At 38.9% G+C, this 26,937-nt stretch overlaps 1 protein-coding gene across 3 annotated transcripts in view; it reads left to right on the top strand.

Moving 5' to 3' along the window:
• The first annotated feature begins 4,844 nt into the window (after nt 1–4,844).
• LOC105937271 (F-BAR and double SH3 domains protein 1) overlaps nt 4,845–26,937 on the top strand; it is a 39,596-nt gene continuing 17,503 nt past the window's right edge. For 2 of the 3 annotated variants that reach the window (XM_021324461.2, XM_012878494.3), the window contains exons 1-6: nt 4,845–4,925; nt 20,665–20,762; nt 20,894–20,939; nt 26,105–26,178; nt 26,529–26,673; nt 26,763–26,899. In XM_021324461.2, the coding sequence (XP_021180136.2) occupies nt 4,905–4,925; nt 20,665–20,762; nt 20,894–20,939; nt 26,105–26,178; nt 26,529–26,673; nt 26,763–26,899 (521 nt within the window). In that variant the 5' untranslated portion in view covers nt 4,845–4,904. Of the gene's footprint in view, nt 4,926–20,664; nt 20,763–20,893; nt 20,940–25,213; nt 25,249–25,370; nt 25,398–26,104; nt 26,179–26,528; nt 26,674–26,762; nt 26,900–26,937 lie in introns of those variants that run through there. The other variant, XM_021324465.2, reaches the window with a different exon arrangement.

Raw genomic sequence — 26,937 nt, 5'->3', positions numbered from 1 at the left:
TCCCTTGTGCCCCCCTCGCCACACACAGACACACAAAAAAAGGACGCTGTACACACATTCCCACATAGCATTCACATCCAAAAATCCCAGGTGGGGGGGGGGGGGGGTCACCACAATTCAACAATATGACTGCCTGTGCCAGAGGGGGGGCCAACACGACCCGTACGGGCCACCCGACCAGAGCCCCCCTTCACCCACTATATACCTAATAAACCCCCTCCCACCCCGACCTTACCCTAGCCACCCCTGCCCCCCATCCCTTCCTGGGGAGAGCAGAGACGTCAGCCCCAGACCCGGTAAGCCGCTGGCTACCCGCAGCAGCCCCCCGCCAAGACCCCGGACCCAGTGGCCCGCACCTCCTTCAGGCCCCAGACTTCGTGCCGCGATCGGAGATCGGGGGTGTGCAAAAGACCCCCGATCCTCCCTACGCCCGCTCAGATGTTGTGTTGTTGCATGTTGATCTCAGGTGTGTTTAAAACTGGGAGCAACGAAGGGGGTGCACGGCACAGCCCACCCCCCCTCCGGAAGGAAGCTGGTGCCAGCGCCCCCCCTCCAAGCAACTACCCAGAACCCTTAATGTCTAAATGCGAGAGGGGGTGAAGGGAGCCGCCCGAGGCGAGGCTCACACAACATAAGCCCCCCCCCCCAGACGTCTTCCCCCCACCCCCCCATATCGTGGCCTACATGAATGTGCGTTGTGAAAATGTTTGGAGTGAAAGTGTCTAAAATGATAAAATTGGGGAGAGGGACGTCACCAAAAGGTGGCAGCCTCCAGTAACGCCCTCTCCCCAAGGACCTACATGTGTGGCGGCGTGATGGAGCAGGTAGAGGGAGGAGTCCGGGGATGGGGAGCAAAGGACTGGGGAGCCAACCCAGGGAGCCAGCTCTCCTACTGACTCCAATAGGCACCCCCGCTCCCCGAAAGCCCCACCCGGAGAAAGGGGCCCCTCCAGCGGCACCACCATAGCCCGGGGGCCGGGGAGAGGCCGCAGGGCCCGCCAGCCAACCACCCACCAGGACCAACACCTCTACCTCCCCCAGCCCACCCCCCAAGCCTACTGGCTTTAACCCCCCCAACAAAAAAAAATTTCTAATAATAATAATAATAATAATAATAATAATAGTCATATATATATATAAATAAATAAAAATAAATAAACAAATAAATTAATTAGATGGGGGACCCTGGCCAGCCAGCCCGCACGAGCCATCCCAAACCCCACCCCCGAGGCGAAACCCGCACCGGGAGACTACACGGACCAGGACCGGGACAGGGGGCCGGACACAAGTGCACCAGAGGCCCCGTGCAGGGGCAGACACCCGGGCGCACACCAGCCCAGACCCCAAGCGGCACACCCCCAGGAACCGGAACCCCCGAGGCCCCGCCGGGACCCGCGCCCCAGGGACCCGCGCCCCAGGGACCCCAGGCCCCCAGACCCACCCAGGACCCACCCAGCGACAGCACAGCTACCAGGTCAGTAACCCACGTCCGTCACCGCGTAGCTCCCCAAGAGCGGCGCAAGCGGCGCTGTAGGCCACCCATAGGCCTCCCAAGCTCCTCCCAGATGGGGGCAACAGACCCTGGAGTCAGACCCACCAAGCGCCCCACTCCAAGTGCCCCCAGAGCCCCAAGAACCCCTCCACCCAGCCACTGCGCCCTGCAGGAAGCAACCCACCGCCCCCCATTCCACTAAGTGATAGTGCTAATCAAAGGAGCCCAAAGAGATCGAACAGGTGTGGATGCAGATGCTGTCTCAAGATTAATATGATCCAACAAAAGATCTCTATACTGATTGATACTGAGCACTTTGTAAGCACTTTGATAAGTCCTTACATATATGTGTCCTGAAACTCTGGACTGGTGTGCATAACCATAACGCAAAATATAATTATCAGGATGATTGCCTATGCAGTGTGGACAGATATTAGATTGTGCCAGACCCATCTTGAATAATCTTTGTCCTGTGTAGTGTACTCTGTGAAGGATTTTGTATTGTATTAGTTGTAAGTTGGTGTTTCTAGTCAATTTGAAAGTTCTTAGACATATCTGAGCCCAGAAGTTTTGTTCAAAGCTGACTGATAGATCCTCTTCCCATTTCATAATAGGAAGAGATATTGAATCATCTATTTTAGTCAGTGTCCTGTATGATTTAGACAGTAGTTTGGGGCCGGGGGGGGGGGGGTTAAATCTAGGAACTCTAATATATTACTTGGAATTTGTAAATCACCTTTAATATGCTTAAATTTTTTTCTAATTATAGATTTAAGTTGTTCATATTCCAAAAATTTATTTTTACTAATGCCATATTGCATATTTAGTTTGGAAAAATTGATCAAGTAAATTTTCCAGATATTCAATACCTTTATTCTTCCAGTATGTAAAGTTTATCATATTATTATTTTGTAGGATGTCAGGGTTGTTCCAGATGGGTGTACGACTGCATGGGATAAGTGACGACTTTGTCATTTTAAGAAACTCCCACCATGCTGTCAGAGTAGAGCTGATATTGATATTTTTAAAGCATGTATGCCGTTTTATATTTGAGCTAATAAACGGCAAATCTGAAATCATGATATTATTGCATATTTTCTGTTCTATATCTATCCAGGGCTCGTCTAAAGGATTATGCTTTATCCATTTAGTGATATATTGTAGTCTATTTGCCAAGTAGTCTTATGGAAGTTAGGCAGAGGCACCACATGACACATGCTTTAAAAATATATTTTTCATAAATTGTTATATTATTTACGTGAAATTGTTGAAAGACCATGCATTATTCGTTTTGAGAACACTGATGTCACAATAATAATAAATGATAAATAAATCAAGATTTCTTTTATTTCAACATTTTAAAATGAGATATTTGAATATTGCTCACTGCTCATATGCCTACATGTAGTTGTGTAAGCTAGTAAATAGTAAATTACATTACAGAAATCCCCTTGATTATGTCTGATGTTTTTGACCGGAGGAAAGCATGGGTAAGGGGGGGCTTTGAGGTATAGTGCGGGCCTGGGTCCTGTAACCCCTGTGACCCCAGTCTACCGTACAAGACTGCCTGAGTGTAATGTCTAAACCAAAAGTGCATTCATATAAGGCAGCCCACGCCTGGAGTATGCACTAGCAACAATGAACCAAGGGAAAAAGTGATGTTTATTTTGGCCTTATGATAGAAACAGGGCAGTGTAGTCCAACTACTTTGTCCTCCCAACAGAGAAAGATAGCGCTCCCTCGCGGAGGGGTGAAGTGATATGGGAAGAATATTTAATGCGCCTTATAATTCGGTGCGACTTATGTGTGAACAGAGACATGTTAATTAACAGTGTGCCTCAAAATCAAAGAGTAATAGAGTCAGGTTAATAAAGTATTGTTATAGTGCAAAAAGTCAAACTTGAGAGCCATGTTCATGGTTTTAAAGTTGAAAAAAACTCTAGAGTTTAACCCTGCTGGCTTGACCGGGAACTTGGATGTGGAGCTCTTTAAGTGTAACACACATGTTTTGTTTTAAAACAAATACAAGCTTTAAAGTTCAATCCTAAATCACAGCTAAAACCGAGGTTGGCTCTCCTCTAAGATTCTGGGTTTTCCCTTTAGCAAAAACTTCAAGCAGAGTTTCTTATTGGGTATTAACAGTTTTTGCACATATGTCTTTATTATTTAATTAAGAGGGGCAAAGGCTAAAAAGGGGTCATAAAAGTCATTCATCCTCTGCATCCAGTAGATTCAAATCTTTAGTGTATTTAATAAAAGGACCCCAGACATTTTCAAATGCTTGTTGCTTGTTGTGGGCCTTTTATAGCGACCGCATTGTGCTGTCTAAAACAATTTTTGACTGTCTTGGTGGGAAGGACAGCAACAGAGCAAACGTGATTATAGGATTATGTGTATTCCTCCAGATCAGCGTTCTCTTTACATTTTGCTTCTCATTTGAACAGAAAGCCTTCCTCAATCTGTTTGCTCTGTCCCATACATGGCTTGCCACGTACTTTGTATTGGATTTCTTCTGACTTTGTTTAAACAATGTCTTACTCTACTTCCTTTCTTTGTAATGGCCAGATTTATGGAGTAAACAACTGATAGTTGTCCTATCAATAGATTCCCCCACCCAAGCTGTTTCTGCAGCTCCTCCAGAGTGGGCATCTTGGCTGCTTCTCTGATTAATGTTCTTGCCCAGCCTGCTTAAGTAATGAGCCATGTCTTGGTAGGTATGCAGGTGGTCAAGCCTCTCCCGATGTTCAGATGATGGACTGATCAGAGCTCTGGGAGATGTTCAATGACCTGGATATTGTTTTAGAAGCTAACCCTGCTTTAAACTGAACCAGAACTTTCTCCCTGACCTGCCTGATGGGTTCCTTGGTCTTTATGGTGCTGGTTGTTCTGTATATAATTGGTTTGTTTCATTTCACAGTTATGTACTACTTTGTGTGGTACAATTACAATTACATGAAACTGTTTAATTCAGTTTTACCAGAAATTCATTGAGGCATGAAGATTTCTTCTGTTTTTCTGTTCCTCACAGCCACTATGGAAATGTTCCAAATTAATGGAAAAGAAAATCAAGCCAATAAGTATAAAATATATATTTGAGCTATTGCAGTGCTCATTTTGCAATAATAATACATGCTTGTTGACCCACAGCAAGGGGGTTTGGTAGTAAAAAGAAACCTTTAAAGAAACAAAAGAAACTCCAAGATATCCATTTCTGATTATTGCCTTACATGAGCCTACTGGTCTTTGCCTCCCTCTACAGGATTCAGCTAACACTTCAGTGAGTGAGTGAGTGAGTTAGTGAGAGGGAGAAAATGAGAGAGAGCGATGCATGTACGAGTTCATCTACCGAGGAAGTAGCAGCTGAACCAAACTACAACAGTTACATGAAGGGCACACTTTGAAGCACCGCAGCATGCAGCCACCACCCAGAAAGGTAAGTGACTCTGAGTAGAAGTGCTGACCTAGAGAATAGTTACTACTGTATAGCCTCGCTTTTAAGCTTACTTTCACTTTTATGCTTGTTTGATTTTGATGGTATCTGAACTGTTACTTTAAGGGCATTGCTTGAATATAAAGTAAAACTGTTCCTCATTAGAATAGTGACAGTGTATTATAATGTTTTAACATTCTTCATTTAGCATTAAAGCTTACTCAACCCTTATGTCTTCAAAATCCCTGATATAAACTAATTATTACACTGTCTTTATGAGTGTATTCTAGCGTACTGGTTATATCTATGTTAAAATCAGATCATCTTTTCCCTTTCCCCCAAAACCACTGTTTTCTCAAGTTTCAAAATAATAGGTCAGTGGCTTATGAAATGTATCCATGGTCTAACTCCTGGTTCCACATGATGTTCATGAAAGGAAGCTATTTATTAATTACTGCTTAGTATATTGAGAAGATACTATTAAGTATGCTTGAGGGTCTGAGCTGAAGTGGGCTTGTCTCTCTTCCAGTTGCCTTGGGAAACTTATTAGAGAGCATGGCATAAAAATCCATCTAAGGAAACAATAGAATTTGAATACAAATCAAGTCACTGGGACTGTTACTGTTCACATCATTGTAAACATGGACCTAGACGAAGAATGATCAGATTCTCTCACCTGAGCTGGAAATTGCTGCAGCCTCTCCACTGTGATAATGCCCCTCCTGGCTGCTTCCCTGAATATTGCTGATATGTGCCATACTCTTTCTAGTTTTGGATAAACAGTGCCCTGTGAGCACAAGCATAGTCACAGTTTGAAGGGACTTATAGCCTCAAGCAGTTCTTCGTGGCAGCCTAGTCCTACATGAAAACTCATCTGCCATTTCAGTTAGTCTGCATGGCAAGTTGATGTCAACTTATACAACACCTAAATTGTGTCATCTTAAACAGGATGTTTTAAAATGGAGAAAATGACACTGCAACATCACTGTTTCAGTTATAGGATGAGTCATACTATAGTGGGCCATGCGTACAAATGGTCAGACCATTTACACTTTCTTTTTGTTTCTAAGATGTTGGTGTTTTAATAAGTTTAACAATGCTGTTTTTAATGCTAAAAGTAAGGTTCGGTTTTGCTATTATTGATTATTAACATAGTATCTTTGATCAAAATTACAAAGTCGGGACACCACCTGATTATCAGGATTTAACAGCTCTTAGTCTCTGTTGATTACGGTTTTATGATTACCTGCCCGGCGAGGTTTGGTATTATAGAACATAGAATAAACATAAGCAGCTACTCTCCAATATACAAGAATTCACCAACAAAATATTTCAACTTCCTGTTAAGTTTCTTTAGTCAATCTCTTTAACTATGTTAGTCTTCTTCCTCCTTCAGCTTTTCCTTTTCAGGGGTCGCCACAGTGAGGCATCCGAGTCCATCTCAGCCTATCTGCATCTTTTTCTCAGAAGGTTATGTTAGTTATCTTCAAATAGACTAAAAAAGTGAAAATGAAAGAATTAGGGAAACAACTAAACTATGGGAAAAATTGTAAAAAGGAACAAATAAATTGAAACACATAACCAATAAAATGGTGTTATGATATTTAGGTGGTGTTGTGGGAGTTTTGGGTGGAATATTAAACAATAGTAACTGAGTTCCCATCTTTACTAAATGACGAGACGGTGGTATAACGTTCCAGCAATTTTATTGAGAAACAGAGCAGAGATTCACATAGATGGAAAGTAATCGCACCCCACGGTTCCGCTGCAGTCTCTGTCTGCCCTGTCTCTGTCTGTCTCACTTTTCGGGCTTCCCCTAATACTGCACCGTGGCCTTCCCATGAGACAAAACAAAGACAGTCTATCGTAAACAATCAGTATCCCTCAGCAGCTGCAGCATTTGGCCTTGCAATCAGAAAACAGTGGATCTTATACACAGACATCAGGTCTCCAGGCCTCCTCTGTCCGAGTGGTGTGAGGCCATAGTGACTTCAGAATAATAATTCTTATAACATTCCTCTCTTTTTTTTTTTTTTTTTTGATGATGGCGTCGTCAGCATCAAGACAAAACAAGATGACCCATCATATGAAAATGTGAACAAAACACAGAGGAACCATTTCTGTAAACTCGTAAAGTGGGACCCAAAGGGTTCCCGTGTTGGAACCGGGTAGTGCTGGAACTTTTAATACAGATCAACATGAATGCTTCATAGAGCTTTAACACACAAGATCAAAGGTTTAGCTTTCATCTACAATTTAGGATTCATCTAATTAGGTAAGGCCTGTTTTAGGTACCTATGCGCACATTATTTTAAAATTACATTAGACTATGGTAAGCTAAACCCTGTTCAATAACCAAGGTCGAATCCGTCTACTCTTCACCCACCCTGTAAAACCCCTTACTTGGTTCTCCATTTACCATTCCCATGGACAATCATCCATGACTTTCATACCTTACAAATCCAGGAGTACCACTGAGGGGCATCAGAGGGCAGGCTGGGTCTTTGTCATCAGAAAAATTCATCCTATCTAAAAGATGATAAAAACTGATGTGACCCCAGGTGAAATCACGCTCTCGGCCAATCTGAGCCTGAAACCCCTGTATTGAATCTAAGTGTTATCATTACCAGCTAATATTAAAGGATCTTTAGAGCCAATCCGATCCTGGTTCTTCCTATATCAAATCAAAAGGTGCATAAACCATAGATCCTTGTGTGTCTGAAGCAAACAGTTTCCATTTTTTACCCCATATTGATCAACATGATGTAACATTAAAGTGTAGATCTCATAACACAAAAAAATCAAACATGTGAGTCAGTGGAACAGAGCAGTTAAACAAACAGCAACACAATATGAGAAGAGTCTGAAACGTCAAGAACGCAAAGTTAAGAAGCCTTCAGGCCATTCAGGCACAAGGCAGAAAATAATCTAATCGCGCTTAGGGTCTCTTCAGGCAACTCCTCCCGTTGAAGAATAAGGAATCAGAGTTCTCTGGCTTCTTCATCCCCAGTCCTCTTCTGGTTCCTCCACGCAGGCTGGACGATTGAGCTGGATGGTAATAAGTGTTCAGTTCTGGATGGGCACTGAGCATTTTATTTTGCATTTCTCTCTAATAAAACACTTTGTGAAGATGGTCTGCAGACACGAGTCCTTGTTCCCACTAGAGAACAGAAACAAGGTGTAATTAGTGTTCTTATCAAAACCCCATTCATGTGTCATTTATTAATACATTCTCCAAGCACTTTCACATTCAAGATATTTCTGTGCACAATTATTTAGCTTTCAGAATTCTGCAATTTAATTATTAGTTAAAAAAGTAATCTTTAAGTTCAAATGTATCTGCAGTAAATTCATAATAGTTCTTAACAGAATGCTTTCAATGTGTGTCTTAACTGTTGTTGTCTGACAGTTGAAGTTCTCTGCAACACAATTTCATCAACATATTCGTTTCATGTCATTTCCCAATTATTTTGAAAACCCAACTGAGAAAAAGAAAGCCTTTCCATGTGAAAGCCTTTTCCCTCTCTCCCTCTTTTTTTTTTTTTTTTTTTTTAAAGAAAGCGAGGTGCTGTTCTGCACAGAAAAGACAAAATATTTATACCATGCTGCTACTGTTCAAGGATGCCAAGGTTCTACAACACAAAACAATGAGAGAGAACAGGAGCTTTTGAAAACGCTCTAACATTGTAGAACAACTAAAGCTACTTAAGCAAATCAGAATTAGTTCCCAAATTAATCCTAAAATAAAGTAAACCATACATGTGATTATTTATTTTCTTAAACTGAGGATTAAGGACTTTTATTAAGAAGTTCTTGGGTGAACGCGTCTCTGCGTTCCTATTTGTCTAGGCCTCTGCAATCTGATCTATGATCTATGTATTCTGAGTGCCTGGTCAGGAAAGGTTAAGGTTCTCTGAAGCTTTCTGTTTTCAGCAACCCTGAAAACCCAGAACCCTTAGGTGTCAGGTAACCTGTGGGACCACCTCGTCGTCTCTCTGGTTCCACCAGCTGTGTCAAGTCCACAGCAGCTCGTCCCTGGGTGCCATGCCCCAGGGGTCTCCACACCCCCCTGTGTGGAACGTCTCTCATTGTAAGGATCTCACCTTATGTCCCGTTCAAAACAGGAGTTCCAATGTGGGGTGTCTTTGCTGCTTTAATGTTCCTCAGAGAAAACCTTCATTCATTGATATCCTTCAAGCTGTTACCCTTTTATCATCACAGCCCCCCAACCATCCTGACCAGATCCAAAATGTCCCCATAATTTAATCTAATTAAAATAATCTTACTTATTTTCTGTATGTAAGACGATAACCATTAAATTATCCTGATCTAAAAGCCCTCAGGTTAACAGGTTAACTGGTTAAAAAGACTTTTGAGTTATTTGTGTTCTAGTTGAAAGATATTAAATCCCCATAAATATTGTAACCATTGTACCCTGATGCTTTAATCCTAAATTTACCCATGTTAGTTAGTAGGATGTGTCATTAAAATTTCCCATTTTAGCCAGTAACCTTTTCTTTGCGTTTTATTGAAGCCTGCCAGAATAGCAGAAATCAGCTTACTCTAAGATGTTCATTAAATGAAATGCTATTTAAAAGTTCAGATTACTCTACTTATATAGTGAAAACTAATTAATTCATTTATTTATTTAACTGTTGATATAATACCCACTTAATTTATTAAGTTGCTCCATGATTCCATCAAGGTGCTTCTTTAAAAGTTTTCACCTTTACATAATCTTAATGTGTTTCATAATGTGTGCTTTGTTTTAATTGTGTACAACAAAATCTGAAGTGAAATGCATGAAGTCGTGTCTGCAGAACTCATCTGTGTTTGTTGTCGAAGGTTGGCCGATTCCTCAGTCATAGTCCTTCAATGTCCATTTTCAGTCCAATGTCTGAGTTCAGCACAACATTCTCCTTCCCTTCAACAGTCCATCCTCCAGTCCTCACGCCTGCAAACAGAATGAATTCTGCCAGCATTTTTTGCCAAAGAAAACGCTCCATAGGTTGAAAAGAAATTACAGCAAAGCAGTCACAAACATTTTAACTACAGTGTTCCCTCTAACATGACAAACATAAAAGAAACAAAAGGATAGAAAAAAATAAATCAAACTGTGTCTCTGACAAAATAAAACTCAAAACTGGATCAGGCTGAAGTCAATGACATCACCTTTAGTCCTTGTCCCAAGGATCAGCCCCCATGGCACTGCGGCACTGTTTCTGCATTCTCTCGCATCTGAGAATGTCTAAAATGAGACTAAATCTCTATGTTAGCACAATCCCATCATATTGACCAGGTTTCTTTGCAAAGAAAAGAAGCAGAAAGATAGAGCTGTTAATAGCAGAAAGCAACAAACATTTTTAAGACACCACCTTTCCTGCTGGAAGATCTGGCATAACTTGGTTAAAACTAAGTATAATTTAGTGTCCAAATCTGATTATTACTCCTTTAATCTGAAAGCAATAACTCAGAGAAAAACAAGAGTGTTAATAGCATGCAGTTAAAACCCTGGTCCCCTTAGTGTCCCTTTAACGTGATGTTTTCCCTTTTTTTCTCTGATCCTGGGAAGGTTTCTATTCTTCCCCTTTCCTTTGAAACTCTGTTCAAAACACCTCCAAAAGAAAGAAAACAAAAAAACGAAAGAAATGAACCAAACAAAATTAAAACAAAATTGTTTTCCAAGGAGCACAATTATGTCTTTTCCAATATGACATAGGTTTTTGACTTATTACAAACCTTTTTGATATCCTTCTGGTCCTTTGACCATGTGTATTTGCTGTTAGTAATACTTTTATTCATATATACCTTTTCAATCTTAATTGGTCAAGGGTGAAACTTTAAAACAATGATTTTTTCCCTTTTAGTTTTTGAGCTTTTAGTGTTTCTCTATAAATGATAAGAGTTTTCCCCATAATTCCGCACATTGAGAAGGCTATCCAAAACAAACCAAGATTAGAATTAGAATTTAACCCCTACAGAAGCTGGCTTTATTTTATTTTTTCCCCTCTGACATAGTTTTCGTGCCCCAGGCCAGAAAACACAGACCCAGCCTCGCCATAAACATTCAGATGTTTAAATCATGGTCAGATTTGTTTATCATATCTATTGTCCTTCTCAGGTTATACTGTCCCTCTGAGGATCGCCTCAGCTCAGCATAACTAATAACATCAGATGATTTCGTAACTGATGACGCGTGTAACGTGGCCTTCTAATATTTTGACGCTTCTCATAATTTCTCATTAGTTGCATTCAAATCCCAAGTAAAAAATAAATAAAATAAATGAATAGAGAACCCTTAGAAAAACAACCATATTTAGTTCCATACAGTTTGTTCAAAGCACAGTTTTCCCTCATCTATTTAAATCAAAAATCTTGTATATCTAAACTTCTTTCAACTGGACTGGTTTGTGATAAATCATTATTATTATAAGCAATGAGATCTCAGTAATTTTCAATTACTTTAGGGCTAAAAAACAAGTGATAGGATCTCAGCCTAAATTTGTAAAACAGTAAACTTAACAAGCTTATGTAAAGCTTATTTCCAATTTCTAACAAAGCTGAAATATTTCCGTTCAAGCCATGTTAATCTCTCCGTGTATCAATTTAATTTGGTCCTGATATTTAATGTTAAAAAACAAACTTTGTTATTTAAATCTCTCTTTTACTGTACCTCTATTGTTAACATAGTCCATGCTTAAAATGTCATTTGAATTACGGAGCTGCAGTTCTCCCAAAACAAATGAACATTCTGAAACCATGAACATTACTTTTACCCCGAATTAATTCACACAGACGAACGTTTAGTTACATAGATACATACACACGTACGGTTACATACAAACGATGACATTCAGACAGACAAACACGTGCAGGCCTGCTTTTTCACCATCTTAAATAGTTCTATGTTTTTCATAATTTTTAAACGTCAACGCCGAAAGATGTTTTCAACGCGTTAAGTTCCCGCTTAGTTTAAACGGTGGAGAGCGTGCGCTGGTTACGATCCCCCGATGCTTCGTCCACACGCGGTTTTACGCTTCAGTCCCGCAAGGATACAACTCTGTGTCTCGCAGACACTTGGACGCTTACCCATTTTTGAAAGTTATACGTCGCTATTAGCAGTTTAGACCAATTTTATCCACAACGGAAGTGCCTAATCGGTCCCCACGTAAACGCTTCCCCGGTGCAACGCCTTTTTAGTTTCGTTTCCGTTTCCTTGTTTTTATCCATTTTATTCAATTTTCGCTTTTCTTTTTTCTCTTAATTTTATTTTTATTATTTAGTAGCAGTACTGCAATAAAATAAAATAATAGTAATAATAATAACCCCTATGTGAGAAATCTGCATGTTTAATCAAATCATATCAAATCATTTATGCATGCCATGTGTCTGGGCCCCTACGTTTTCAGCATGAAATCGAAGTCTCACCCTGGGGCAAGGCTGGACCCTGAAAAAACTCTGCCTTTGAACCATTACACTGACTCTTCTGCTTCCAGACTTTTTTTTTTTGTTTGTTTTTATTTATTTTATCCTTTTTTTGTGTTTTTTATTATTTTTTACTCGTCCTTAGCACGATCGACCAACTAAATGAAAGGCCTCACATCCGATGGTCGCCTTTTTGGTATAATGGTCGGGGTCCCCACTTATCAAAGCTGCAAACGTCTTCGCAACAGTCAAGGACTTAAGCATCCCTGCCGCTTTCATCCACAACAGAAGTGGACAGCCTCTTGCACAAACCCAAGACAAGAGGACTTTAATGGACCAGCTGGAAACTGCTCAGCCGGTCACCTGTTCTCCAGGTGAAAATCACTCTGCCACTCCTCCCCCCTTGTGGGAAAGTCCGTATTTCAGCTGAAAACGTATTCTAATTAAATTTTGAATTTTAGTTTAATGTTTAAACCTTAGTCACCGTTCGGTATTGCGAACCCTGTTTTATTTGCCTTAAGGATTAAATATAATTCATTATTTCTACCGGCTTTTACTTACTACCTTTTAGGTTTACAGTTTTAAATTTTAAAATTTCTTGAGGTATACTTTAAAATGGGGTTTAAAATTTAAAAGCTTGCAAGCATTTTTGACCAATTGCGTTTGTTTTTAAAAGAGCTGGAAAATAATCCCCTTACCGTCTCATGAAAGAAAGGTTCGGATCTTCGCGCCGACGCCCAGAGACGCTCCGAGACCAGGAGCTCCTCCACATCCCTTGAAAATCCATTCGGGGTACCAGAGGCCGGATAACCTCTCCGGGCCGGCCAAAGCAGCTCCTGTCCCCGGACTCCCTTGCTCGTCGGTCGGAGATCTTGTTCGTTTACGCCAAATTGTTGTGGGAGTTTTGGGTGGAATATTAAACAATAGTAACTGAGTTCCCATCTTTACTAAATGACGAGACGGTGGTATAACGTTCCAGCAATTTTATTGAGAAACAGAGCAGAGATTCACATAGATGGAAAGTAATCGCACCCCACGGTTCCGCTGCAGTCTCTGTCTGCCCTGTCTCTGTCTGTGTCACTTTTCGGGCTTCCCCTAATACTGCACCGTGGCCTTCCCATGAGACAAAACAAAGACAGTCTATCGTAAACAATCAGTATCCCTCAGCAGCTGCAGCATTTGGCCTTGCAATCAGAAAACAGTGGATCTTATACACAGACATCAGGTCTCCAGGCCTCCTCTGTCCGAGTGGTGTGAGGCCATAGTGACTTCAGAATAATAATTCTTATAACAGGTGGAAATATTAATATTTGCAGGGTTGCAGGTGCCCATCTGCAGCAATAGGCAAGAAGCCCCGAAGAGGCTGCCAGGCCATCACAGGGAAACACATCCATTCACATTTTAGAGAGTCCACTTAACCTAACATGTTTTTGGACTGTGGTAGTAATCTAAAACATCCAGAGAAAATCTCACAAATGCACAGGGAGAACATGCAAACTCCATGCAGAAAGACCCCAGGCCAAGATTTAAACCCACAATCTTCTTGTTGCAAGGCAAGAGTGCAACCAACTGCACTGTGCAGCCCATGAACGACCAATGGATTCAAAATTTGCTGACAGCATTAGATGATGTCATATCCAGGATGAGCAACTCTGCTTAACCACAAACTGTTGCATCATCGTTTAGCAACTCTTCTAAGTACATTTTAAGTTAAAGACAAACAGGCAGACCTTTATTGTCATTCATACATATACATCAATAAAATGTTGTCATATTAGTTCTTATGAAATTAAATTGAAATGAACCTAAAACTGCAGCCCGGAATAACTCAGATTCTACAAAACAAGTTTTGTAGAAGTTAACCAAAACTAAAATGGATAAAAACTAAAATAGAAAAACAATATATAAAACGTTACCCAACAGCATATTTACAAGAAAAATGATAACACTCTTCTGGAGAGCAGTTTCATTCAAAATCAAGTTGTGAAACTGAGTTAGGTCAGCCACCAGCTGACCTAATAATGACAATTGGAATTACTAATCATCAACCAAAAGCGAAGGAAAAAACATCTATGTATATTTGTGTTGTTAACTCAAAAATGGCTGAATCTGTAACTCTTGAAGATCATTCGATCACTGATATAAAAGCCACAGATGACTGCAGTTAAAATAATGAAAGTTTATTGAAAACAGATTCCTTGTTACAGAAATGATTCTGTTTAATACTAATACTACCTAAACACACTAACTACTGAAACAAAGAAAACATGAAAGCAGAAAACAGAAAAATAATTAAATTAAATTTAATTTAAATAGTGCCAATTCACAACACATGTCATCTCAAGGCACTTTACAAAGTCAAATCAGACAGAGACTGGTCAAAAAGTTTCCTTTCTAAAGAAACCCAACAGATTGTATTGAGTCTTAACAAGCAGCATTCACTCATCCTAAAAGAGCGTAGAGCCACAGGGACAGTCGTCTGTATTGTCGATGGCTTTGCAGCAATTCCTTATACTGAGCACGCATGAAGCGACAGTGGAGAGGAAAACTCCCCTTTAACAGGGAGGAAAAACCTCCCTGTTAAGTCATTTGCCTTGACTGATTGGGGGTTAGAGAAGACAGAGGAGACACACAAAAACAGCACAGAAGCACACATTGATCCAGGAATCCTTTCTGTTATATGGTAATAGCAGATGATCAGATAGTAAAGAATTAAAAAGTCCAGCCTTGAAGTAACAAATGCATGGACTAGTTTTGCAGTGCCACTCCTGGACAGAATATTTGTCTAGGAGTATTCTTGAGGTGAAAAAAAGGAAACCATGGAAACCTGTTTAATATGGGATTTAAATGACATATCTTGGTCAAAAATTACACCAAGGATTTTTACTTTATTACCAGAGGCAAATTTAATGGCATCCAGATTAGGTGATTGATTAAGAAGTTTATTTTTAAGGACTGGACCAAAGATTACAACTTCTGTCTTGTCAGAATTTAAATGCAGAAAATTTAAGGTCATCCAGGGTTTGATGTCATCAAGGCATGCCTGTAGTCAAAGTAATTGATTGGATACATCAGGAATTATGGATAAATATAGCTGAGTGTCATCAGCATAACAGTAGAAATTAATCCCATGCTGTCTGATAATTTTACCAATCGGAGGCATATATATAGTAAAGAGAATTGGTCCAAGGACTGAACCCTGTGGTACTCCACAAGTGACCCTAGAGTTTGAAGAAGATTTATTATTAACATGAACAAACTGGAATCTGTCCGATAGATTTAAACCAGCCTAATGCTTTTCCCTTAATCCCTACAGTATGCTCAAGTCTTTGTAGGAGAATATTGTGATCAGCTGTATCAAATGCAGCACTGAGATCTAACAGGACAAGTACAGGCACAAGTCCATTATCTGAGGCCATGAGAATATCATTAGTGACCTTCACCAGAGCTGTTTCAGTGCTATGATGAGCTCTGAAGCCTGACTGAAACTCTTCAAATAGGTCATTATTTTGTAATTGTTCACATAATTGATTGGAAACTACTTTCTCAAGAATTTTAGATAGGAAAAAAAAGATTAGACATAGGTCTGTAATGTATTAAGTCATCTTGATCATGAGAGGGTTTCTTAAGTAAAGGTTTAATAACAGCTACTTTAAAAGCCCGTGGTACATATCCATTTACTGAGGACAAATTAATCATGTCTAAAATAGAGAAATTAGTCATAGGGAATACTTCCTTAAATAACTTGTTAAGTTATTTAAGGAAGTAAATAACTTGTTAAGTTCAAACTTTGATTAGGTTTTAAAGATTCCTTCAATGCTGCCTCACTTACAGAGGACGAGGTAATCATGTTTGGGAGGATGCCAATGATTTTACGTTTAATTGAATCAATTTTATTTATGAAGAATCCCATAAAGGCATTACTGCTGAGAGCTCAGGGAATGGATGGATAAACAGAGCTATGACTCAGTTTGGCAACTGTACTAAAGAGAAACCTATGATTGTTTTTATGCTTCTTTATTAATGATGAAAAATATGCTGCTCTAACTCTGTGAATGGTCTTTTTATACAACATTAGATTGTTTTTCCAGATAAGGTGGGATTCCTCTAGATGTGTAGGGCGGGGGCGCCATTTTCTCTACAATTTCCTAATGTTGTGCTTGAAAGAACACAGCTCTAAATTAAACCAGAGAACCAACTTCCTGTGAATAATCACCTTTTTTTTCAAAAAGGTGTTGCAAAATGCAACAAGGAAGTGACACGGTCAACAAAGGCGTCAATTTGAGAATGGGAAGAAACAACACTGCTGCCATCTGCTAGGCCTTTCTGTAATACTGAGGAAATTAAAAGGGGGACAGACTCTTTAAAGTTTGATAAAACATTAATAAATATCTACTATTATGAAACATTCTTTTGGGGGTATCCCACCCCCTGATACATTTTGAAATTCAGACCCTCTAAAACACCATTTCCCACATTTTCAAGTGAAATGCAGCCAACTTTTTGTCTTTGCTACAACATTACTTTTGTCCTAAGGATGGGTGATATGTGTGCTTGACTAGAGGTGGGTATGGTTTACAGAAGACATGAAATAATTTTTTGGTTCAATATAATTTTTAATAAGTTAATACAGGGTTAGGGTAGAGCCAAAGCACATCACACTAGACGAGATGACAAGAGAAGAGATGTTCTTGCAGGGATGAGATGGCTGAAGCAGGTATAAGTAGACAGATGCACAGGTGAGCTGAGTTGACTAATTACTGGCAGCAGGTGGAGTTGATGTGAGCTAATTGACTGGAGACTGGGCTGATTGGATAGTGGCTGGTGGCTGAGAGGTGACAGGCTGATAAGAAAAGTCCAGAAAAGTCCAAAGCAAAACAAACAAAAACCCAAATCATGACATCAGACTTTTACAGCCATAGTTTTTTTTATGCAACGTATATGAAAAAAGATGGGTTTTGAGAATTGTACCTCTTATAACTTTTCTTTTTCTAAAAAGATGTTTCTCACAGTTATTATGACTGAAAAGATAAGTGATTATTTGAATACTCTAAAAAAGATGATTTATGTTGAAAGCTATACCAGAAACATGGATGCAAGAAGAACGAGGAGTAGTATTTCATAATGATGGATGTGAACTGTACCACATAAATAGAAGAAATAAGAAATCAAGAAGTGTTGCATTGTTTGTGAATAAATTTTTTGAAATGCAAACCAATTGGGTGTATGACGATGGCAATTGATGACATAATGGAATGTATGTCAGTGGAAATTGAGTTGGAAAAAATAAGTAATATAATTGTCCATCAGGATCTCTGATGGAAGCATTTGTTGAAAAGATGGAGGATTTATTGAGTAGTGTAAACAAAAATAAAACATTATTTTTTTAGTAGGTCGATTACAACATCGACCTACTAAAGGTTACTAAGTATAAGGCATCTTCCGATTTTCTTCAATTAATCTATGGCAGAGGATTATATTTGTTCACTGATAAACCTAGCAGAATTACAGAACAATCAGAAGCAGTAATTGATAATGTTTTTATTAATTTCTTTAAAGAAAGTATTAAAAGTGGATTAGTTAAAGATTATATAAGCAACCACTTGCCAATTTTTGTTACTTTTGTTAGCCAAGTAAAGAGAAAGAAGGAGAAGGTTGGGTGTAGATTTATACAAATAAGAAATAATGATACTATATATAGGTTTCGGAATGATCTCCTGGATGAAGAGTGGAGAGATGTTTATGTGGAGGATGTTAATACTGCCTATAATACTTTTTTGAAGACTTATATAACACACAATGATAAACAATGCCCTACAGTAGCATAGAAACAAAAAGGAAAGGAAAATAGAAAACCATGAATATCAAGTGGATTGGTGAATGCATGTAAAAATAAAAATAAACTTTATAGACTGCTGAAATGAAATATAAAGTATATAAAAATAAGTTAGTGTTGATAATAAGGCAGGCTAAGAAGGATTACTATAATAAAAAGTTAGATGTTCATAAAAATAATATTAATAGGAAGATAGGGTATTCTGAATAACATAATGGGTAATACATCAGCATCTCCAGACTTGCCTGATCATTTCATTAACGATAATAGGGCGTTGCATAATATGAAAGAGGTAGCTAATGAATGCAACTAATTTATTTTTTTGTAAATGTGGGGCCAAATCTGACAGATAGCATTAAGTTGCATGACACTTGATTACAGTAAGGGTGGAGAGTTGATAGTAAAGTATTGCAGTCAATGGTTTGGGGGAACTGCGACAGACTGGCGACCTGTCCAGGGTGTACCCTGCCTCTCGCCCAGTGAAATGCTGGAGATAGGCACCAGCACCCCTCGTGACCTCATGAGGGATAAAGCAAGTAAGAAAATGGATAGATGGATGGATGGTTTTGGGGAATGTTACTTAAGTAGAAATGATGTGTATTGTTTCTAAATTAAGGAATAAGGCTTCCATTAACTGTGATGGAATATACATGGGCATATGAAAAAACATTTTATTCTATTATTAAACCCCTCTGCTATATTCTTTCTATCCCCTTTCCTTTAGAAAGGGGATATTTCCTGACGGAATGAAGATAGCAAAATTTATTCCACTGTTTAAAGCAGGAGATAAGCAAAGCTTCAATAGTTATAGATCAGTTTCTTTACCTTCACAGTTCTCAAAAGTACTTGAAAAGCTTTTTGTTTATAATTTTTTTTAGAAAGGTACCACCTGCTAAGTGAAATCCAGTGTGGCTTTAGACAACAACAGTCCAAAGCGACTGCCTTAATGAATATTATTGAAGAAATAATAAAAGCAACAGATAAACATTTTTTTACAATAGTGGTCTTTATTAATTTGAGAAAGGCATTTGATACTTTGGATCATGATATTTTTTATTTCTAAATTAGGTTTGTAGGGTATGAGAGGAATAGTATCAAATTGGTTGAGAAGTTATCTTCACAATAGGAAACAATATGTACAAATAACAGATGTCAAATCTGAACTGAAATTAAATGTAGTGTCCCACAGAGTTTGGTTTTGAGGCCTAAACTTTTCTTTTGTATGTTGTATCTGTTATTTTTTTTATTTTTATTTTTGCAGATGACACTAATTTATTCAGTTCTGGAAATGATGTACGAGAACTTGTACAATGCATTGCATATGAAATGTCGAAGTTGAAGAAATGGTTTGATTTAAATAGGTTATCAGTGAATTTAAAAAAGGCTACACTTATTTTTGGAAATTGGAAAATAGAAGGTGTTACATTATGTGTAGATGGAGTTGACATGGAGACAGTCTTTGAGTTTTGTTACTTGATGTTATGATTGATGATAAGTTGGAAACCTCACATTGCACAAATTTTTGTTATAGATGAAGTGAAGGATGTGCTGAATTACGAAACAATGAAAATAATGTACAGTTTACTCATCGAGCTATATTTCAACTACTGCATAGAAGTTTGAGGAAATATATCAGTCAAATGTAAAACCTTTATTTATATTCCAGAACAGAGCTGTAATCAATATTCATATGAAGAGATTCATATTAGTTTCTTCCTTTATGTATTGGGTTTATATATATATATATATATATATATATATATATATATATATATATATATATATATATATATATATACAGGAGGCAGAAATGTGCAAGGACAAGGAAAAAGAAAATATATATATTTCTGCTTTTATTTTTAATTATGTCAGCTTCAGTCCTCCATAGTTGTTGTGCTGACTAGAATGTAAATTGACTCTAAGTAATTACGGATAACTCTGATCAACAGATCTAGATCTGTGGGCTAATAGAACAAAGCAGGACCTCATCCTCCACTTCTAAACTGTAGCTGTTAAATATTTCGTTTGGTAAGAATGCCGTTAAACAAGACATTGACATATTTACAGAGATATTTTTTGTCAAGCTACATTCCAGCTTTGTAGTTCTTTAATATGTCATTAAGCCCATGTGATACTGTCACTAACTTTCTTAACCACTTTCTTTCGTCCACGTTAGTAATTCTGTTGGCAGGCCCCCAACACTAGGAATAAATAGGGAGATGGTATGTAATGGTAGTTGTGTAATGCTGTCAGATTTATAACACTCTACAGTGCATATATTGGGATTGGCTAATCTGTGCACAGTATTATGGGGAACCGACTATCATCTCTAAGACCAAACTACATCATATTTTGATAAAGAAGTGCCTGTGTGCCTTCTCAATAAAAACAAGCTACGGACAACAAGGAACATTAGGGCATGCTATGCTACAGCTATGAAATTAAGGGCGATTGTCAATACTCCTCTGAACTTGTGTGCAGGTAAAGGAAAGCCAGCAAGTGAAATTGCTGTTCTCAGAGCAGCTTAGCAAACTGCAATCCAAACAACACCAGGACACCGAACTGCTCGAGGAGATCAGGTGGGTTACAATTTGCTGTGCCTCACCAAACTGTGGGACATCCTCCCACAGGATCACTCATGGGCTGAGGGATCATTACTGACATTCAATAATAGTGGTGTCAAATTCTGTTTGCCTGTGTGCTCCCCAAGGTCCTTCAGTAAGCAAAGAGCAGCTATAGAGAAAGACTATGGTCAGGTGAGTGCACATAATCTATTTTAGTCCACTGCTGGCCAGGTTACTGGCACCTCTTATTGTTTACTAGAAACAATCATATTTATTGATTTAATATTCTATATTTGTATCCAGTGTCTTTTCCTGTCATCATAATCTGTGAGACCTTGGTTTTATGTTTTGTCTTTTTTTTGTATCTGTCCTGCTTTCCTTAATCTGTTCATTCCGTAGCGTTAAAATTTCGTATGTTTTCCTCTGTATTTGTATTTGAATCGCTGCTTTGGGAGACATTCTTTAGTTATAGTTTTTGTTTGCAGCTCTTGGTCCCTGTTTTATTTTGAAATTGGACTGTGAGGGTGCTGGAAAGCATCTCTCTCGCTAGGGTGAAGTAAGGTAAAGTATACGATTACATTGACCAACAGGAAGTTTGTTTTTGTAATGCTTTTATTCTGAAGACCTCTAACTCACTCTTTGAGGACAATTTCCTGAAGAGAAGATTCATGGGCTGCATCTGAAAACGTTTCATTGTTAAGGAAGTGTGTCAGCACTTCAACAATGTTAAAGAAAACTTAACTGCCGTCAGGTGTGTGAAGCAAGCTTTCAGCTACGATAGCATCATACTATCACTACATTATGCATAAATGACTAACCTGGTGCTTTGCAAATGCAGTCCTTGATATAATTTAGGACAGAGATGGCGCTCTAGTGTGAGACTGTGGGTTCATCCAAATACCTCTATTGAGTGAGGATTCTAGCCAAACTGGTAATGCGTCAGCAGTCACCATGATAAGTGCTGTCCAAATAGTGCAGTTAGTTAAAAAGGAGATACGAAAATGAGCCTGTATGCTTCCTATCATAGTTCCTTTAGCATAGGAACCTTGAAATTTCCCTTACCACTGCTTAGAAGCTATAAGGAATCCCACAATCCTTTGCGTGATGATGTATATGCACAGAACTCAAGGAAGTTAACTTAAATATCGGAGAGTAGAGAGCACACACTTTTTAGTTCTTTTTCAGAAGGCTGTAGTCTTGAATTTAACTAGAATCCTCCATGTTCGTTTCCATTGTGCAATGACGTATAAGTTAAAGGTTAGTCAGAATCGACACAGCGGTCTGAAACTCCTTTCACAATAGTTCTTGCTGTTGACCTCAAGAAAGGACAAGGGATGCAGTGTACACATGAAGATAGTGTAATGATTTCCACCTGAAGGGAATTCCCTAATCAGCCACCTTGTTGGGGGCACACCATTGGGCTAAAGATGAGCGTGGAAGTAATTTGAAACATTAGTATAATTTGACTGTTGTTTGCTTTGTCTATTGTTTAATCTCTATTAGCTGGTATTTAGATGTATGTTGTGTATGCAAAGAACCTCATGACCCAGTTGTTTAATTTAATTTGTTAATGTACTGTTCAACTGTACATTAACAAATTAAATGTACACAAATTTAATTAGTGGTACTATTTAAGCATGAATGTTGTGCAGTTGAGAGGTTCCTCGCTCCCACCCTACAATTCTTCAGCTCCACACCCCAGTATCCACCTTATTTTCCAATTCGGAAGTAACTATGGGTCCAACTTCCGTTTTTTTTTGGCCTAGCGCTTTCCTAGGCCAATTAACATTAGCTTGACTGAAATGATAAGTTGGTGGCAGTAATGCACTTCAGCTAGTCTGCCAACCGCCAATGAAATCAATTCCTGTTTGAACTGTAATCCTATGACCTGCTGCTAGAAGCCACAAGTAGTGAGAGCTGTTAAAATATTTTTTAATTAAAAGAAAAAGCCTGAAGCCTGTTGTTGCCTTTTTCATCATCTGGTCCTTCTCATTACCACTGTTTTTTTTTATCCTGTTTGAGGGTACACAAGAAAAAAATTCTATATTTAGTTTCAGAAGTGCGGCGATTCACTTCAAATGTGGAGGTGGACTACATTAAAAGTGAACATGGGTCAAAAAGCACAACCCAAAGCTCAAAAGATGGATGCAGTGGAAGATCGTCTGGAAGAGGGTGCAGCTGGAGAATTAACCTTGATCCTAAAGCCCAGAGAGGTTTAGCTGGATCCAGCAGCCACAGATTTATTTACTGGTTTATTACAACACTGTCTACACTTCCAGCGTGACCAGAGTGAAAGGTGGGAGAAAGAAACCATAAGACAACATAAAAGGTGGTACCAGAAGCAAATCCAAATGAGCACCTTCAGAGATGATTTGGAGCAAAGATGAGCAGAGAGTCGTCCCCAGCGGAACTCACTACCCCTGCAACAACTAGAAGGATAGATGGTGATCCGGCCCTTTGTTCAAAGAGACCAATTGGGCAGAGGTTGGGGAAAAGCAGTGATCGCTGAACAGAAAGATGGTGATGGCTTCAAGCAATACCTGCTAACATTTGAGATGCTAGCAGAGGCAGTATCAGTGGCCTGAGGCTGATTGGAAAGTCAGGTTGATTCCATATCTATCAGGAAGAGCTTGAGCAGCCTATGGTGGCTACTGGTGATTACAAGAAAGTCAAGGAGGCCATTTTTGCCAAGTATGACATCAATGAACAGGTCTATCGACATCGGTTCCGGGAGCCTGAAAGGTAGATGTTGACCAAAGTCACAAGTCTCCAGTGAGGGGTGATGCCATTGAAGAGCATTATTATTTTTTCTCTGAATTACCAATTACCAGAAGATAAATTCAAAGTTAGGAAATTCTTATAGAAAATCTATGGGCTATTGTGAAGGAGGAGATGTGATACTCCAGACCTAACAATGCAAAAGAGCTGCAGGCCACGATCAGAACAACCTGGGCTCTCATAACACCAGAGCAGTGCCACAGACTGATGGACTCCATGCCACGCTGCATTGCTGCAGTAATCAGGGGAAAAGGAGCCCCGTCTACGTATTGAGTGCTGCACAGACTCAGACTTTTCATGCTCATACTTTTCCGTTGACCAACATTTCTGGAAATCCTTATTTTTTTGTATTGGTCTTAAGTAATATTCCAAATTTCTTAGAAACTGAATTTGGGGTTTTCATTAGCTGTCAGTTATAATCAGTGTTGGGCCGATTCCATTTTTTGGCCCCGATACCAATACCTGATACCTGGTTGTGCAGTATTGGCCGATACCGATACCATCTGTTTGAAATTGATGTGTGTGTGAATATGAAGAACTGCATACTACTTAGGGTAGTAGAACTTTTTATTGCCTACCTGGAATGGGTGACAATAGTTGAATAAACTTTTGGCTCTCAAAGGTCAAAATAGTGCAACATTTGTGATATTCTAACATGTATAATAGTAGTGCAACAGTAAGACAGTAAAATTACATTAATAATTTAATAATCTCTTTTAAACCCTGAGTTTTGGCTCTCAAATGCCAAAATAGTGCAACTTTCATGAACTTATATAACATGTATAATACTAGTTGGGAGAGAGAAGGCTGCGTTCAAGTGACATACAAACATCAAAATGGTATCGCTGCCTACTTGTTGGTACTCGCCGATACCGATACCACCATTTTAGTGCTGGATTGGGGCCCCGTCCGATACTGGTATCGGTGTAACACTAGTTATAATCTTTAAAATTTTAAGAAATAAACACTTGAAATATATCAGTGTGTGTGTAATGAATAAATATAATATACACGTTTCACTTTTTGAATGGAATTACAGAAAAAAATTTACTTTTTCATGATATTCTAATCATATGACTATCACATGTATATGTATGAGCATGCTAAATCTGTGATGTTGTAGTTCTACTTTGTTACATTTATCTTTAGCAAACAAAAGTTCATTCTAGATGCCATGGAGCACCCTTTCAGCACAAAATTCATAAGGTTTTACATCTGCACCAAATGTCCAAAGAAATTATTTCCTTTTCATGTTTACATATGGAGTTATTATCTGACTTTCAGTTTGACAAACAGCATTTTGCTGTTTATGAAGATCCTAATTTCTGGGATGAACATAGTAGGAATTTATCTTAGCATTTAAATGCAGATGCTCCTTTTTGGGTTAGTTTAATACCACAAATGGTGACTCTCTGTAAGATGTCTTGTGTTGTTTTCAGTGTGTTTGGCTATTGGTAAGACTTGGTAAAGAACACATCAATATGTCTTGATATGTAGGGTTAAAAATAATCAACATACTTTACAACTTGACAATATTTCTGATCTGAGAAACAAAACAATTTGGTTTGCATAGTGCCATTAATACCGTTACTGATTTATCTCAAAGCATTTACCCACATGTATGATTTCTGTGCATTTTCAAAGAAAATCCATGAAGCTTTCAGCTTTACTGTCTTTCTCCTCCACAGAGCTGAACGTCTCACAGCTGTTTACATACACAAATGTGAGAAATTCCCCACCTTCATGCAAAAGCACACAAAGCTGTCACTAGTGTTTTCCTGCAAAGATTAAAAACAGAGAAAAGTCCAGGATGTCTCTATAACACTATGCATTCAATCTCTGCAGATGGTGTCTTGAAGCCACAGATGCATGGTCTGTAAATATGCAGCTGTTGCTTCTGATTGGTTTTTCTTACTAATTAGTTTGTTCTCTATTGTTCTGGTGAGGGGATTATTTGTACATGATGCTGTGAAACAAGCTGAACAGATGGTACAATGTGGATTAATAAGCCATTTTATATTTCTTACTACATTCATCGTGTCTTCAAAAAGCTGTACCTACCCAAAATTAGTTTCTATACAGAGTTACATGTGTAGAAACAAATTTCCAAAACTTAATTTCCTCTTCACTCCAGCTGAATTTTGGTTTTGGTGGGACTTTACTATCTGTGTTCTCTGCTGCTTGAAACATACCCGTTTTCTCCTGATTCTTTATAAAGTTCAGTATCTCATAATCAGCTTCAAGGTAGGATAAAAGGTTGTACAAGAATCAATAAACTGGTGCAACCAAACATCAGTTAAACTATTGCAGATGGAAGAATGATACTGCCTGTCAAGCTTTAATTCAATAATAACTATTTTATTTTAGGCTGCATGGGTGATAGCAGTGTAACCTGCCTGGGGTCTTCCTCTATGTTGTTTGCATGTTCGACCTGTGCATGTGTGGGTTCTCTCCGAGCTCATAGCCAATATTTAAAATACTTCAAATTCTCCTTTTGGGGATTAAATAATGTGTCCACTTGTCTAAAACAAAGTTATCCATAATGTTGTCTGTTCTTTGGAAACCTCTGTTCTCTTCAGGCTCTTCAGAGGTTAGCTGTGCAGTACCAAAAGAAAGACTGGCAAAGAGGAAATACGGACACTGTGATTTCTGGGTGACTAACACACACACACACACACACACACACACACACACACACACACACACACACACACTCACATAAACACACACGCAATTGTTTGAGTGCTGTTTTTATATGACCTCACTTTTCAGTTGTCTAGCCTTGTCATGAGTCACACATTGTTATACATTTTGGAAAGGAATGTTCTTTTTAATATTGCAGTTATTTTAACTTGACTTTAATGAAACTGATCATTGTTAAACATAGATTTTGAAAGGAGTAAACCAAACTTCGTTGACGTTCTAATTCAGATTTGTTAATCGGCGACGATCACCATCTCTTGGTGTATGTTGTTGGTGTATTTGTATTTGTCTGTGTTTCAGGAGTGTGTTTGGTGTATGGCGATCTGTGGTGGATGCCACATCTCAGGCTGCAGCTTCACGACTGGGTGCTGCGGAGGAATACCGCAGGCTTTTTGGAGAAGCCTCCAGAAGTATCCACAATGCAAAGGAAATCCGAGCTAAAAGAGTGAGACAGCATGTGAACAACAATGTGGAGGGTCATTTGGCACATGATGTAGCCCCTGAAAAGCAATGATGAAGGTTGACAAATTGCAGGTCCTGGAACAACTGCAGAGGGTGCAGGGTGAGGTGGTGGACGCACTGCGAGATCTGCACAGGGTCAAGAAGAGCTACCACCACCTGAGTCACATTGCCAGTGTGGCCAGAGAAAAGGCAGCTGATGCACACACAAGGTCAGTTAACAAATGTTTTAATTGTGAGGCTTTAATGC

The sequence above is a fragment of the Fundulus heteroclitus genome, unplaced genomic scaffold (genome assembly GCF_011125445.2).
Source record: "Fundulus heteroclitus isolate FHET01 unplaced genomic scaffold, MU-UCD_Fhet_4.1 scaffold_28, whole genome shotgun sequence".
Taxonomy (NCBI): domain Eukaryota; kingdom Metazoa; phylum Chordata; class Actinopteri; order Cyprinodontiformes; family Fundulidae; genus Fundulus; species Fundulus heteroclitus.
This window is presented reverse-complemented; position numbering and strand designations above follow the sequence as displayed.